This window comes from Tupaia chinensis, unplaced genomic scaffold (genome assembly GCF_000334495.1).
Source record: "Tupaia chinensis unplaced genomic scaffold, TupChi_1.0 Scaffold000276_1, whole genome shotgun sequence".
NCBI lineage: Eukaryota > Metazoa > Chordata > Mammalia > Scandentia > Tupaiidae > Tupaia > Tupaia belangeri.
Genome location: NW_006159758.1, coordinates 1,393,510 through 1,410,649, shown reverse-complemented (window position 1 = coordinate 1,410,649; position 17,140 = coordinate 1,393,510). Strand labels below are relative to the sequence as shown.

The 17,140-nt window shown below is 36.0% G+C and overlaps 1 protein-coding gene across 1 annotated transcript in view; it reads left to right on the top strand.

Moving 5' to 3' along the window:
* LOC102487405 (cytoplasmic dynein 2 heavy chain 1) overlaps positions 1–17,140 on the top strand; it is a gene marked incomplete at its 5' end in the record, with an annotated part of 254,523 nt that overhangs the window by 144,425 nt on the left and 92,958 nt on the right. The window contains 4 exons of the mRNA XM_006150080.2: positions 4,343–4,393; positions 5,146–5,223; positions 9,913–10,044; positions 10,816–10,888. Of these exons, the coding sequence (XP_006150142.1) occupies positions 4,343–4,393; positions 5,146–5,223; positions 9,913–10,044; positions 10,816–10,888 (334 nt within the window). The remainder of the gene's footprint in view (positions 1–4,342; positions 4,394–5,145; positions 5,224–9,912; positions 10,045–10,815; positions 10,889–17,140) is intronic.

Here is a 17,140-nt window from a genome sequence, read left to right as displayed (position 1 = left end):
TACATTTTTTTTTTTATTTACATTCATTCACTGTACATCATTATAGCATACAAAATGAGATTTTTCCATTGAGAATACACTGTATATTGGCTCAATCAAGCACATCAACATATGTGTTATTGTCAACAAATCATTTTCCATTTCTTGTTTTCTGTATATTTTGCCTTTTTTCCCATCCTTGATTCCCTATCTCACCCTCTGCCATCTCCCACCCTCCTCCCACACTGTGTCTGGTATCTATTGTTGCTTTCTATGCCTCCCCCATTTTATTGTTTCACTAAATATCTTAATAAATCTAAATATTTTCAATAGCAAGCACAGCTGATATGTACATATCCATGAACACAAGACTGACTTTAGGCATAAACCTCAGTGAATAGAATGAACATACTATAACGTAGCACCTAACTAGGGCTATATAGCTTAACTGCAGTCATCAAATAGGTATTTCTAATGCCTTTTTTTTTTTTCTTCTGAAAATTTTTTTTTTTTATTAATTTACATTCATTCCCTGAGCATCATCACAACATTCTAAATGTGGTTTCCCATCTAGAATATACTATATAGTGGCTTAATAATGCATGTTATCATCCATAATATTCCATTTCTACTTTCATATATATGTTTTTTTACCCCATGTCTAGCCCTCTGCCCTATTCCACTCTCTTATTACACTATCTCTGCTGTCTACAGTTGTCTTCAATCCCTTTTCCCCCAACATTTCGTTGGTCACACAATATCATAAGTAATCTAACTACTTTCAATAGCAAGATCAGCCGATGGTTTCAAGAAAAGCAGTTTTGAACTGGTAAGGATATTTCTTTGAAACTTAAAGCCTAGAAACAGGTTAGTATTCTGTTCAAATAGTCGGAACATGAATCTATTGATAGCTGAAGACAGGACAAAAGTCCTTAAAACCAGACAACAAAGCTTAGAAGAAAAGCAGCAATATTTTAGTCAAGTCGTAGAATACTGTTTCATCAGTTCAGTCTCATGTACTTAATCTTTCTTCTGTATCTGTTGAGGTTCGATGTTCCAGATTGAAATCTGGGATGTAATACTCAACTCCAGCTTTTGGCCCTACAATTAAGTTGCCCATTTTCTTAGTTTCTGAACTCTTATTTCTGTGTGTCTGCATTTAATTTTACTGACATAGCACTCCCTTAAGAACTTCTTGGAGATCCGGTCTGGTGCTGGTAAATTCTTTCAGGTTTTGTTTATCTGGGAAAGTTCGTGTCTTTTCTTCCCAAATGAACGATAACCTTGCTGGGTACAGAATTCTCGGTTGAAATTGCTTTTCCCTTAATACTTTGAATACATTTTCCCATTCTCTCCTCGCTCTCATTGTTTCCGATGAGAGGTCTGCCGTTAGTCTGATGGGATACCCTTTGTAGGTAACTTGCCTTTTTTCTCTTGCCAGTCTTAGTATCTTGTCTTTGTCTGTGGTTTTGGTCAATCTGGCTATAATGTGTCTTGGAGAAGATCTTCTTGGGTTGATTCTATTTGGGGTCCTCTGTATTTCTTGGGACTGAATCTTTGAGTGCCTCTCCAGGTTTGGAAAATTTTCTTGTAAGATTTCATGGAATAGATTATCAATGCCCTTATGAGTCTCTTCACCTTCTGGGATGCCTATTATCCGGATGTTTGGACGTTTGATGGTATCTAGTACTTCTCGCATATTATTCTCAAATTTTTGGGCCATTTTCTCAGTCTTCGCGGTGGATTTTTCTAGGCCAACCATTTTCTCTTCTACATTAGAGATTCTATTTTCTGTATGATCTAGTCTGCTTTTAATACTTTCAAGGGAGATTTTGACTTCTTGTATTATAGCCTTCATCTCTAACAGTTCCATCTGATTCTTTTGTAAAGTGTGAAATTCCTCTTTTAGATCTAGCATGAATTTCCTCACCTCCTGGAACTCTTCAACTCCTTTCTCCTTCCTCTTCAGCAGTTCCTTGTCTCTCTTCTCTTCCATCTCTGTTAGCTTTGCCATTATGAATGTTCTGAATTCTTTATCAGACATTTCCATGATTTCCATTGAACTGTGTGTGGATGAAGAGGAGCTATCCTTTTCCCATGTGGGAGAGGTATTTTCCTGTTTCCCCATATTTCTTGTGGTCCTGCAGCTGTCTCTTGAAGAAGGGCTGTTCACGCGAGTTTTGGATGCTGGAGGCCCAGTTATCAGTGGGACATCTTCCTTTCTCCCCAAATGGCTAGATCTCAGGAGCCATGGAGCTGGCTGTCTCTTGAAGAAGGGCTGTTCATGCGAGTTTTGGATGCTGGAGGCCCAGTTATCAGTGGGACATCTTCCTTTCTCCCCAAATGGCTAGATCTCAGGAGCCATGGAGCTGGCTCCCTAAATGGAACTTTGATAATGGGTATATTTTTAATTAAATTCGGGCCAGCCTAGTGGTTAAAGGAGCTGAATTCCACATGGCAGACCTCATTTTGAATCTCAGCTCCAGAAGCTTGTGGACAATCCAGGGACATATGTGTGTATGGCCAAAATGCTGAGAGGATGGACAAATGGAGGAGAGGGAATTGCAATGTGACCCTGCCCAGTTGGGAAGTGCTGTTTCCTCTTTTTCTGTCTCTTTGGTGAGCATACACACTTTTTGGCAATGGAAAAAAAAGATTATAAATTACTTTAGGCTAGAGATTATAGATTAACCTATTAATCTTTTACTGTGTTAGAAGTTAATATAGGATGTTGAGTTCACCTGGTTGCACTTCCCTCTGGGTGAACCCAGCATTTCAGTATGACGATAAGACAGGGAAAGAAATCTAAGTAATCTACCAAGCTGCCTAGGTATTTCTGAACCTAGGTCCACTTACTCAGTGCCAGAAGAGTCAGCCTTTTTATTTTCTTAGCTCTAAGTAGTGGGATTGATAAACAGGAAAAATAAGACAGCACGAGTATACAACTATATTATTTATTACTTCCACTGATTTCTCAGAAGCTACAGGTGAAGCAGGTGATTGGGCGGTTCTCAGAAGCTTACTTGAGCCTACAGTTTGATTTAACCTTCTATGTAAAATTTATTTTGTCTATTATTTCATTTCTGATATGCTATATAACTTCATATTAAACTTCAAAAATATGTCTCTCAAGTTCCCTCTGATCTGCTTCTAATTAAAAAAATATATATTTACTATTTTTTTTTCACTAGTGTGCTGTTATAATAATATGGGAGACAGTAAACAAGGTGTCAAGGAATGGTATATGGATGGTGCAACTTTAACCTAGTAATATTTTCGTAGTGTCCATTATTTTTTATTTTAGAGAGGTTTTTGCTATAGTGTGCGCTCACCAGAGAGACAGAGATAGAGAGAGAGAGAGAGAGAGAAATCACCCCCTGTGGGGAGAGCCACACTGCAGTCCCTTCTCCATTCTCCTCTCAGGGTTTTGGGTACCCATGCACATACACCCAACATGAGTTTCAAGCTGCTGGGTCCAGGAATCGAACTGTGATTAGCCATGTGGAAGTCAGCAACATAACCATTATGCCATCTGCTGGCCCTGGCAGTCCCCATTATTACCTAGCTGAGGGATTCCACCACACTTGATCAATCTTGAGTCTATGGCTAAAGGGATTAATAACAGTCTTTGCTCAATGTGTAGAAAACAATCATTTAAAGGAAGTACTTTTCTTTATTATTTATAACATCTACAATTTGTAATTTTCTGTGCTCCTTGCTGTTTTTCTATTTACAATAAATAGCGATGGAAAAAAAAAACAAATTAAAAAGAGTAAGAAATGTTCATTGAATTTGACATTTAGATATTTAGATGTTGAGACTCATATATAAGGTAGTTATATATTTTGTTTTAATGAAATTATTTTTAGAGGATTTTATAATAATACTTTGCATTAGTATATGAACTCTTTCATAGAATGTTAATATAGTGGGGCCAGCAGGTGTGTAGTGGTTAAGGCACTGGACTTCCACATGGCTGACCATAGTTCATGTCCCAGACCCAGCAGCTTGTAATTTATGCCAGACGCGTGTGCGTGCATGCTCAAAATCCACAGAGCAGAATGGAGGAGAAGGGATTGTGGTGTGGCCATACCACTGTGGGGTGATTTTTCACTTTCTTTTTTGGTCTCTTCAGTGAGTATATATACCCTATAGCAAGAATCTCTTAAAAACAAAACAAAACTCTTTCTTAAAATGTTAATGTGCTACAAGAAGTAGAAAGTTTTATTTATTTATTTATTTATTTATTTATTTATTTATTTATTATTTAGCTGCATTATAGGCCTTCTTATAAGAAAACTAGGATAATTTTGTTGACTGGTATCTTTATAATTCTTATGTCCATTATATTTTTATTAAACAGGAATGGGATACGTTTACAGGTGTAGTTGTTGGAGATATGTTACGGAAAGCTGTAAGTTAAAATACAAAATCTTATTATTTTACTCCCAAAGAAAATAGTTCTAGCTTTGATTTAATGAAACATAATTTGCTTCAGAGTGTGAAACTACTGTTGAAGTTATACTTTGATTAGAAGAACATTTCTGTATATTACGATAAAATGTTAGTTTCTGACCTTGAAGACATATATTCTTTTGAGAATAATATTAAATGCTAAGAAATTAATGTAGCCTTTTTTTTCAGTACATGTATTTTGTTCCAGGAACAATTTTATAATCTTCAAGAAAATCAAATCTTGTGTTATAACTAGGAAAAAATTCTTATGTAACTGAAGTTTTAAAATTACTTCTCAAAACTTTTAATAACTTCATTTAAACTTATCTTTTTCTCTAGTAATTTTCTGTATGAATACATAATGGATAATATTTTTTAAAGTAGTCCATCCAAAACCTAGATGTCTGAAATGTGAGATATAATTAAAAATAATATAACTTTTATGACCATTTATTATGACATTTGAGTTTTCCCAAAGTTTCATGAAAGATTAAGCACAATAAAAATGATTACAACATTTGTGTAAATGGTTCTCTAAACTTTATGTTACACATAGAACTTTACCATGGCAATTGTAAAATACATAAAAGATAGAAATTATATATAAAATGAACATTTCTTCAAAACAGTGTTCAGAAAAATAGGCAATTGCTATTTTTAAACTCTGAATTTTACCAAATATACTTAGGAAAATAACTGCTTTTATTAAAGGATTCTCAACAAAGAATACGTGATCAACTTCCGTCTTGGATAGATCAGGAAAGGACCTGGGCAGTGGCAACCTTAAAGGTATTTCTTTTCTATTATGAGGGGTATTTTAATTTTTTCTGTATCTGAGCTGTTGACACTTTGTATGTGCTTCTTATTCATACTCAGTTTTGATAATCTGTGATTAGGACAAAACATACCCCTTGGTAAAGGCTACCAAAGCGTTACTGTGTTTACTTTTTAAATATGTAATTAATTTATTATTTATGAAATAGAGTGCCTTTATTATATAGCTCTTCCAAATGTACAGGTTTTTTCTCTATTTTATTCATTTTTTTCCCCGTACAGTGACTTGGGCTCTGAGGAAGGGGATCTGAGGAAAGAAAAGCAGTTCAGAAATCTAATTTTCAGTAATTCTGTATTCTTTAATTATTCAGACCATGGTGTTGTTTTATAGAAAACGGAAGATAAATGTATTTCTTCTAAAACCTACATACATGTTTTCATTCTTTTCTTTCTCCCACTTTTCTTCCTAACTATTAAAGGCTGAATATTTATAAACCAAGTATCTCAAATTTGAAATGCTCCAAAGTCTGAAACTTTTGTGCCCTGACAAGATGTCACATGTGCAAAATTTTACTCAGGACTTTATGCGAGAGATCATAGTCAAAATGCTGCAATGTTAAAAGCATTGTATAAAATCACCTTCAGACTGTGTGTATAAAGTGTATATTAATTTGTTGTTTAGACTGGGGTCCCATTCCCAAGATAGCTCATTATGTATATGCAAATATTCCAAAAATCTGAAAAAGTCCAAAATTTGAAATACTTCTTATCTGAAACATTTCAGATAAGGGATATAGTATGTGTTTAATATTATGGAAGCACATGGTAAAACAGTAACTAGCATTTATTGACAGTTTACTATGTTCAAGGCATAAAGCAGAAATTTAAAATGGATTGTCTTACTAAATGTTTTCAAGGAGGTAGCTACTGTTACTGTCCTATTTAACAGTTGAAGAAAACTAAGACAAAGGAATGTAGTCACTTGCCAATGTTCATATCAACATAATGCCAGTGACAAAGATTTTTTGACCACATTTGAACCTTTTCTTATCCCTATCTAATACTTTCTTGTAAAATTGAGCTTAGCACAATACTACTAAGTTGGTTTAATCATATTTCCCCCTTCAGCCTCCTCCATTCCCTAGGTTCTTATCTTTAGCAAGACTCCTCCTGTTAGATTGGTGTAGCCCAGAATGTTTCCTCTAGGTAATTTATATCCATTGGCCCCCATCCTGCTCCTTGGCTATAAATTCCCATTTGTCTGTACCGTATTTGGAACCAAGCCCTGTTCTATACCAAGGTCTCTTTTATTACAGTAGTCCTGAATAAAATATGTTTTGACTGCTTTAGCTACTGTCCAGCTCTGGTTTTTCTCTGACACCAATGGTAAGACAAATGTATATTTTATGATATTAAAAGACACTGCTGTAAATGAAGATACACTATAGAAAACATGTCAGATAATTACCTTGTGATAATGGTTGGTGCTGTCCAAGAGCTATACCCCTAGTGATTTGACTCTATATTTAACATGCAGCCAGAGAGCTTCCTAGCTGTGCTGCAGAGCCGATCTCAGATTTCTAGCCAAGTATATAATGATTATATTGTGTGGCACCCCTAAGTTGGTAGCAATCATCCTTATATACTAATTACCACTAAAGTTAACAGACCACCATCCACTGTTATCCTAAGAGGCTTAGTTAACTTATTTAAACATAATTAAAGTATTGAAAATTTTCTGTTTCTTAAGTTTAATTGTAGTTAAGTTACATAATGAAATTTGGGCAATATGATGGATTATCTAGATATGAATATAGATGTTTAGGTAAAGTATCCTTACATACTTGATTTATGTTTTTGTTAAATAAAGTTATATACTATAGATACAGATTTTCTAAATTCACTCTTATTCTCAATGAAAATTCTCCACCTTTGCAGATTTACATGTCTGTTCGTATAGCCTTCTCTTGGAAAAGGTTTGAAAAGAAAGCATATTAATAGAAGTAAAGGAAATAACTATTTTTAGGAAAACTTCTAAGAGATAATCTTATTTAAGGTGACTATTAAATTCCAAGTCTAAACTTACGAGGTTGCAAAAGGCTAGAACCTTTAGAGACAAAGGAAACAATATGCTCACAAACAGTGAGTATAAATTGTGGTTTAGAAAAACATGCTTTGTTAAGGATATTTTATATATTACAGAAAACCAGAGTTGGACAGAAGTAACAACTGTGAAGATAAATTTTGTTTTAAAAAACAATTGCAGGGAACCAGCAGTTAGCGTAATGGCTATGTCGCTGGACTCCCACGTAGTCGACCGCAGTTTGAGTCCCAGACCTGGTGGCTTAAAACTCACGCCGGGCGCGTGTGCATGCGTGCCCAAGATCCCGAGAGGAGAATGGAGGAGAAGGGATTGCGGCGTGACCATCCCCCCTGGGGGGTGATTTCTCGCTTTCTGTCTCTATGACTCTGTCTGTCTGGCGAGCTCACGCGCCCTATAGCAAAAACCTCTCCAAAAAAACAAAACAAAAACTAAACAAAACAAAAAAACGATTGCAGGCCAGTACCTTGACTTAGTCATTAAGGGAACCAGATACACATGGCCTACCACAGTTCAAATCCTGGTCCCAGAGGCTTATAAAACATGCTGAGCATCTGTGCGTGTATGTGCCCCAAATCCTGACAGGAAGGAGCAACAGAGTAGAGGAGATGGTGGTGTGGCCACATCCCATTGGGAGTTGATTTCTCCCTTTCCCTTTCTCTTTCTCTCTCTTTCCTGGTAAGCATGCATGCCCTCTAGAAATTTTAAATATAAATACACACACACACACACATACATACATACATATACCAATGGAATAAAAAAAAAAAAACTTTTGTAATAGGGAATAGTTCTTGAATGGAGATAGGGATAGAAAAGAGACCTCAGATAGATATGGGCTAACTTATGAACATATCATGGACAAGTGGATATTTATAGTCAAGGAGCTAGGTGAGAGTCAGTGATGAGGTCAATGGCTAGAAAACTACTCAGAAGAAATATGAGGGTTTAGGGGACATTGGCTAAAAATATGTTTATCATGATTCTTGCTGAAGGCAGACTAGTGTGATCATCCACCAAGGGTGAGGAATAAGGGATTTGATCAGGTAATGCAGGTAGGGATTCTTGCTAAACTGACTTACTCAAGATTTTTGCTAAAACTGGAATCTACAAGGAAGAACATGAAGCCCAAGGTCAAGGACTAGTCCAAAGGAGAGTTCAAAGGAGCTTGGCCAAAGTTTTGTCAGGGAGAGAATTTTTGTCAATATCGGTGTGAAATTTGACACAGTCTATATAATTTAATTGTGACAGTCCTTAAAATTCGCACGTGAGTGTAATGGCGATGTCACTGGACTCCCATGTAGTGGACTGCAGTTCGCATCCTGGACCCGGTGGCTTAAAACTCACCCTGGGCGCGTGTGCATGCGTGCCCAAGATCTCGAGAAGAGAACAGAGGAGAAGGGATTGCGGCATGGCCATCCACCCTGGGGGGTGATTTCTCGCTTTCTGTCTCTCTGTCTCTCTCTGTCTCTCTCTGTCTGTCTGGCAAGCGCACGCGCCCTATAGCAAAAACCTCTCCCCCCACCAAAAAAAAAAAAAAAATTCGCACTTGAAGCCAGCTATAATGACATAATAGTGACGGTCCCAGGAGTTGAATGAATCCATTTGGTACCAGGTTCATGTTCCTACGTCTCCTTACATATAATGGGCATGCACCTACCTGCTGGTGATCCTGGCGGGCCGAGGCTGGGGGTGAATCATGTTGTACGAACCCTGTTGGGGTACCCCCCCCCTGTCTGTCTCTCACTGGGAATAAATAAATAAGTAAACTTAAAATAATTTTTCATTTATTTTAGTAATAGCATTTCTTTTCTCCACAAGGTGGAGATAGCTAGGTACAAATGTACCTAGCTTTTCTCACATAGAGAAAAGGTTTGTTAGGTATATTTAGTACTGCTATGGAAATGTTTTACTCAATTCTGCTTTAACATTGGATGAATCTACCATACAGTTTCTGACCTAAAAATGATTAGACAAATAAACAAAAAGTATAAAATTAGCAACTAAAATACATTAATAATTGGTTATCAATTGCTTTTTTGGGTTGACATAATAGTGACGGTCCCAGGAGTTGAATGAATCCATTTGGTACCAGGTTCATGTTCCTACGTCTCCTTACATATAATGGGCATGCACCTACCTGCTGGTGATCCTGGCGGGCCGAGGCTGGGGGTGAATCATGTTGTACGAACCCTGTTGGGGTACCCCCCCCCTGTCTGTCTCTCACTGGGAATAAATAAATAAGTAAACTTAAAATAATTTTTCATTTATTTTAGTAATAGCATTTCTTTTCTCCACAAGGTGGAGATAGCTAGGTACAAATGTACCTAGCTTTTCTCACATAGAGAAAAGGTTTGTTAGGTATATTTAGTACTGCTATGGAAATGTTTTACTCAATTCTGCTTTAACATTGGATGAATCTACCATACAGTTTCTGACCTAAAAATGATTAGACAAATAAACAAAAAGTATAAAATTAGCAACTAAAATACATTAATAATTGGTTATCAATTGCTTTTTTGGGTTTTCTTTAAAAAAAAATATATATATATATACTTTAATCTGCTTGTAGCTCACTATATGTGGTTGTTTTTATCTTTTAGATTGCTCTTCCCAGCCTCTATCAGACCCTCTGCTTGGAAGATGTAGCTCTGTGGCGTGCTTATTATCATAATTCAGTGTGTGAGCAAGAGTTCCCGTCTATTCTTGCAAAGAAAGTTTCTTTATTTCAGCAGGTACAATGTAGTGTTATCTAAATGCAACAAAATCTTCAGAAACCACCTAAATGAGAGCTCACATTTAGGGTTGAACATAACCTTTAGTTAAATAGTTGGGGATGGACTTTGTGCTTTTGCCACCAAATCCAGATAGTAAAATCACTGGCAGTTTCCAGGTGGGTATAGATTTTCTGATTCCCTGTGCCTCTGAACCACAAGAGATTTTGAAATAGGAGAAATATCTCTCAGAGAGAACCAAAGGTACAAATTGTATAAATTCTTCACTCATTTTCCAAAGTTCTAAGGAAAAGGGCTAATAGTGAGTAGGGGATATTCTTTCCCACTGTATTTCAAAATGGAATGATGAGATGAAACCTACTAGTAGGCTCCACTCAGTTGTTCAGCCAGTAAAAGGCTTAAAGTGAGAGAGAGAGCTCTCTAGGAACTGAGGAAGCAGGAAATGACCCTTCCATTTATCTTTTCTCTAGGCTACAGCTGTGAGTTCTAGCCCCTTTGTGTCCCCATATACATGGAATCCTGTTTCTGCAAGTGTGCTTTAAGAAAAGAGAGAGAAAAGCTGAGAAAAACTTTATTTGAAAATGTAAATATCTAGGAATATCACAGATGTACATGATTTGGCTTGACAGTTTGAAGCATAGTAAATACTATGGACCAGTGAGAAGTGTTCCCCAACTTTAGTAAATACTTAACTAGTTAATATTAACTATCGTTTAGTTAGAGCTGTAGTGGGAACTTTATTAATAAACATATTCTACATTTTATTTTAAGGTTCTTGTAGTACAGGCTTTAAGACCTGACAGACTGCAAAGTGCCATGGCTCTATTTGCATGTAAAACTCTGGGTAAGTGTTGTACTTTTCAAGAACTAGACCACTGGCTTAAACTGTTTGTTTTCAATTTTTGTTTTCTTTTGTGCTGACTTCAGTTTAGAAATATTATAAGGGATTTTTTATTTGTGTTTTTATTTTACCATCTCTACTTTCTTTAGAAATACAGTTTTCTGTATTGGTGATAACCATATGTAGTGTTGAATTAAATTTGACATTAAATGCTATAATTGACTTTCTATATTTATTAGGTCATCAGGAAAGTCATGACATATTTTTCTGTCTTTTTTTTCTGCAAAAACATGTCATAACTTTCCCAACAATGCAATAGTAAAGGTGTTTGACATTTAAATTTTTTTTAATGAAAGAATGTTAGATATTTGTCTGTGATTAGGATTACAAAGAAGGCAATCAAATGTTTGTGTCAAAGATGTGCTATGTAATATTACATGTAGTCACACTTTAATGGAAGAGATAAACAAAGTAAAACATATTCACAGACACCATAGACTCAGGATATTAGATCTTCAATATGAGTTATTTTTGCTGTATCTAAAAAAAGAAAAATCAAATTTGTTTTGTAGATCATGAGTTGCCTAATACATTTTTGTTATGCCTTCTAGATAGTTTTGTCTGAAAAATTTAAGGGTATCTCCCATTTGGAAATAATTCCATATTGGTAAGAAGGGTTTAGAGGTACTATGTCAAGGAAAGACTATAAAAAGAAATTCATTTGAATCACAGAGTCAACCAAGAATAATGGAACTTTACTATTTCTAAATTACAAGAAGTTTTAGACTTACATTGGAAATGAAAAGCCTAGCATAGTTATAATTAGAGGCTAACAAATTTTTTCTAGAAATCTTCCATTTTAACTAATTTTTCCAAATATATATGAACTTTTTAAAAAGAATTAGTTTATTTAACTTCAATAATTTATTTATTTAAATTTGAATAGAGAAGGACAGAGAGAGAGAGAGAAAGGGAAAGTGAAAAAGCAAGCCGCCAGGTCTGGGACTTGAACCGTGATCAGCTATGTGGGAATCCAGTGCCCTTAACTACCACATCACCTGCTGGCCCCTATATGACATTTTTTATAGAAACGTTTTTATTAATTGTAATTTAAATATATTCTAATGAAATAAGGCTAAATATTATATGTATATATTCTCTAATTAGAATTTATCATATAAACCAGCTAGCAGAGAGCTTTATGAAGGTGAAAAGAAAATTCAGCCTTTGCTCATCATTGAATAATTTGACTGCATTGAATAGTCTTTCTCTTAATAGTATGCAAAGCTATATTCTGTATATCGGTATTATTTTGAGAAACTGTCTCTGAGCTTCAGATGATCAATTTTGCCTTAGTGAACATACTCTTTCATTTCAATTTGAATGTTCATAATGATAATAATCATAGTCAACACTTAAATAGTTCTTACCATATGCCAGGTACTAGTTTAAGGATGAGATGTGTATCTGCTGCTTTTTTTCTCACAGCAATCCTATGAAGTAAGTATATTCAAAGTCATAAGATCACACAGCTAATAAATGACAGAATTCAAACCCAGGTTCAAAGCCTGTGTTCTTATTAAAAACTGGAAGTTAAATTTATTCTCAGTTTGGGATACTGTTAGCAGGTGTTGACATGAAAGTTTCCTTAAACCTTAGATAAAGTTGTGCCCTTCTCAAATTCATCCCCATTCTCACCCACTGCATTAGTTTCCTACAGTTGTCATAACAAAATACAACAAACCAGATTACTTAAGAAAACAGAAATAGATTGCCTCACAACTCTGGAGGCTAAAAGTCTGAAATGAAGGTACTGACAAGGCTGCGCTCCATCTGAAACTTGTAGGAGAATACTGCCTTGCCTCTTTCTACATCCTGGTGGTTTTTTTGTTTGTTTGTTTGTTTGTTTGTTTGTTTTTGGCAGTCTTTGGTGTTCCTTAGCTTGCCAATGCATAACTTGAATCTCTACTTTCATGGTCACATGGTGTTACCCTATGTGCCTGTCTTAACGTAGCTGTCTTCCTAGGGACACCAGTCATATTTGGACTTCATTTTTTAAAATTGTTTATTTAACTTTTAATTTTGATAAGTTTCCCTTAGGGCACATATGAGAGAGACAGAGACAGAGAGAGAGAGAGAGAGAGAGAGAGAAATTGAGAAAATAGGCCACCAGATCCAGGACTCGAACTGTGGTCAGCCATGTGTGAGTCTAGCACCTTAACTACTTGTTGGCTCCTGTATTTGGACTTCTATCCTCTAAGTTCCACAAGATAGCTCTTGGTAAGGTCAATGATGTCTTCTATATTGCCATATTCCATCCTGTGATGACTTCTGTGTTTTTGTCTTAATCTCTTAACAAAGTTATCCATTTCTTCCTTTTTCGAATGTTTTCTTCTTTTGATTGTTATGATTTTTTTCTTTTGTTCCTCTGTTCTTACAAGCTGTTCCTTTTCACTTTCCTTTACTGACTTCTCTGCATATATTCTAAGTATTGGAGCACCTTTCCTTCCACTTCAGTTTTGTCCCGGGTTCTCTTTTCCCATTTTTATATATTCTCCCTATAAATTATCTCATCCATACCCTGCCTTTAAATATCATCTCTAAATTACTATCTTGAATCTCTTATATCTAGCCCTGTAATTCTAGACTTAGGTATCCAAATACTAATTTGATGTTTATATATGAATATCTGATAGACATCACAAATTTAGTGTGCCCAATGTGGAACAAAAAACCCAAAAGTAGTTATTTCCCTTTTCTCTACTTCTATATCTAATCTACCAGCAGATCCTTCAGATTGAAATTTTAAAAATTATTTGGAATCCATTTACTTTGTTCATTACTGTACATCTAATGTAAGTTATCTTCCATCTCTCTTTAGTTACTGCAATAGCTTTTATTTGTTGTCTCTGTCTTCAGCCTATAACAAGAATCCAATAACTTTCCTCCCTCCTTCCTCTACCCCCTTACTGTCCACCACTTTGTTCAAGCCTTTGTTATATGAGGAAGGTTATTGCCATTCAGGCTTTCATCCTTCCTTCCTTTCATTTTATCTTCAACATATTAGCATGAGTGCCATTTTGTTTTGTTTGCCATAAGAGGTGTGCACTTGCCAGAGAGAGGGAAAGTGAGAAATCACCCCTCAGAGGGAATGGCCACACTGCAATCCCTTCTCTATTGTCCTCTCAAGATTTGGAGCATGCATACAAATGCACTGGCATGATTTTCAAGCTTGGGTCCAGGACCTAACTATGGTTGGCTATGTGGGAATCCAGCTCCTTAACTACCCTGCCACCTGCTGGCCCCTAGATTGCCTTTTGAAATGTAATTTAGATCATAACATTTTTTTTCTCAAACTTTGCTGATATTATCTCATTTTTCCTAGGAACTTCATAGTGTTCTGCAGTTTCTTCTGTCCTTCTGTTTCTCCTCAAATCTCATCACCTACTACTCTTTGACTTGTTCACAGTGTTTTCCCAACACAAAAGCCTCTTTCCTTTTCTTCTAGTGCTTCAAATATGTTCCTAGACTATCAGGACTTTTGCATTTGCTGTTTTTTTCTTCCAAGAGAGCTCTCTACTCCCATTGATCTTCCTCACATCTCTGCTCAAATGCCATTTTTAAAAAGAATTATTCATTTTATTTTAATGTATTATTATTATTTGTAATTTAACCAGAGAGAGACAAAGGAAGAGAGAAAGGAAAAGTGAGAAAGCAAGCCACCAGGTCCAGGACTTGAACCGTGATTGACTGTGTGGGAATCCAGCACCTTACCCACTGTTCCATATACCAGCCCCTCAAGTGTCATTTTTTTCATTGATGATTCTCTCATCATTTTGTATAAAATAGCATACTCACCCTCCCTTCTATTCTCTATATCCTCCTTTATCCTGTTCGTTTCCCCCTGTAATTATTGTTGCTACCTGACATATTGTTCTTTTTCAAATGCATATACCCCCAAGTAAAATATATGCCCCATGAAGTCACAAACTTTATTTTATGATTGTGTCTATGGCTGTCTATGCCATAGACAGCATCTGGAACATATAGGCACTATAGATGTTTGTTAAATCAGTGACTATCTTCCTAATTGGTTCTCCTTACTTAATTCTTACTTCTTCTCTAATCCCTTCTCTCTAGGAGGCTATGTAATGTTTTTAAATCATAAACCAGACATTTCTTGCATAAAATCTTCAAAGTCTTCTCAAAATAGTTCAAATTAAATCTAGATTCCTTATTTAAGATTCAAAACCACTCACAGTCTGGCCCCTGCCTACCTCGATGACCTCATCTTAGACCCTCCTATTGGCCCACTGTACTATAATAGGCAAAGCAGCCCGGGTCCTTTGTACTCACTGTGGGTTCTATATATTACTTCCTCTTCTTTTTATGAAAGGCTTCTCTGTATCATTCAGATGTTAGTGTAAAATATTGCTTGCTTTGTTGTTGTTGTTGTAGAGGTTTTTGCCATAGGACATTTGCTCTTGCCAGGGAGAGAGAGAGAGACAGAGACAGTGAGAGGGAAAGTGAGAGATCATTCCCCAGGAGAGATGGCCACACCACAATCCCTTCTCCTCCATTCTCCTTGTAGGATCTTGAGCACACACCCACAATTGCCCAGAGTGATTTTCAAGCCACCGGTTCTGGGGCTCAAACTGCAGTTGGCCACGTGGGAGTCCAGTGATGTAACCAGTATGTCATCTGCTGGCCCCCAAATACTGTATTTTCAAGGAAATCTTTCTGGGCTAGCATGTCAACCTTGTTTTAATCTCTGCATTGCACTTTTCTCTATCTGATATATTTGTGGCTTACGTATGTATTTATTCTCTGTTCCTATAACTGAAATGCAAGTTTAAGCAAAAACAAACAATTTTCAGAGAGGTTCTTAAAAATCTGTTATTTTCCCATTTATTTAGTCTTTAAAAATATTATCTTTGTGCTACATTATACATAACTTGTCTTACCGATTTTTGTAGTTTGACCCTCTACCAACTCTTTAGAGTACTTCTATTATGGCACTCTTTTATCTCCAGATCAAATGACATTTAAGATTTAATGGCATTAACTGAAAACCTCATGATATTCATATATTCAGATGCTTTGAAAGTTCAATATCCTTCTGAAACCATGCTCTATTTCCAAGCAAAATTTATATATACTGTTGTATGGCTGGATGACTTTGTATTTGGTCAAGTAGTTTTATTAATATAATTTTTATGTAAAATAGAAGTTTTTATTATATGAATACATTTTAAAAGTTCAAATTTCTGGAGAAGGATAAGCACTTATTTCTTTTTAATCAAATTGTAGAGATTTGGTTTCAAATGTTGTTTCTCAAGTATCACTCATATGGAAAGATTTTTATTAGGTTTTTGCAGTCCTTTTGATAATCTATAAATTTTAAAACAGTAACTTATAAAAATGTGCTTATAAAAGTAACTTTGGGGGCCAGCAGGTGGCATAATGGCTACATCACTGGACTTCCATGTACTCGACTGCAGTTCTAGTCATGGACCCAGTGGCTTAAACTCATGCTGGACACATGTGCATGCATTCCCAAGATCCCAAGAGGAGAATGGAGGAGAAGGGATTGCGGTGTGGCCATTCCCGCGGGGAGTTATTTCTTGCTTTCTGTCTCTCTCTGTCTTTCTGGCGAGCGAGCACACACATCCTATAGCAAAAACAACTCTCCAAAAAAAAAAAAAAAAGGAGCTTTGATTTAAAGATTTGTTAGTTAAGCAATCCTCAAAATCTTTTGGCATGCCTGTTCAATATAATCCTACGAGCAGAGTTCCTATACTGGCAAAATCTACATTATTTCTTAAAATTAGTTACCACATGAGGCCAGCTGGTGGCATAGTAGGTAAGGTGGCTAGGTTCCACATGGCCCACTGCACAATTTGAGTCCTGGACCTGCAAGCTTGAGAAACATGCCAGGTGTGTGAATGCCCAAAATCCTGAAAGGAGAAATAAATGAGGAGGGACTGTGGTGTGATTGTGGGAGGTATTTTCCTCACTTTTCTTCTACTTGCTTCCCAACCACTGCCAGGAGTGTAGGCACCCTCTAGAAAATTTTTAAAAATGTTACCAGATACAAATATTCTAACTTCTAGATTTAACTGACTTTTTTAAAAGCTAATATGAACAGGATAGAAAAATGCCTGTCACTTTAAGCATTCTATAAATATTACCTATTACTACTACATGAATGATTTTAGAGTGAATAAACTTTTAATATATATGAGATTATAATTC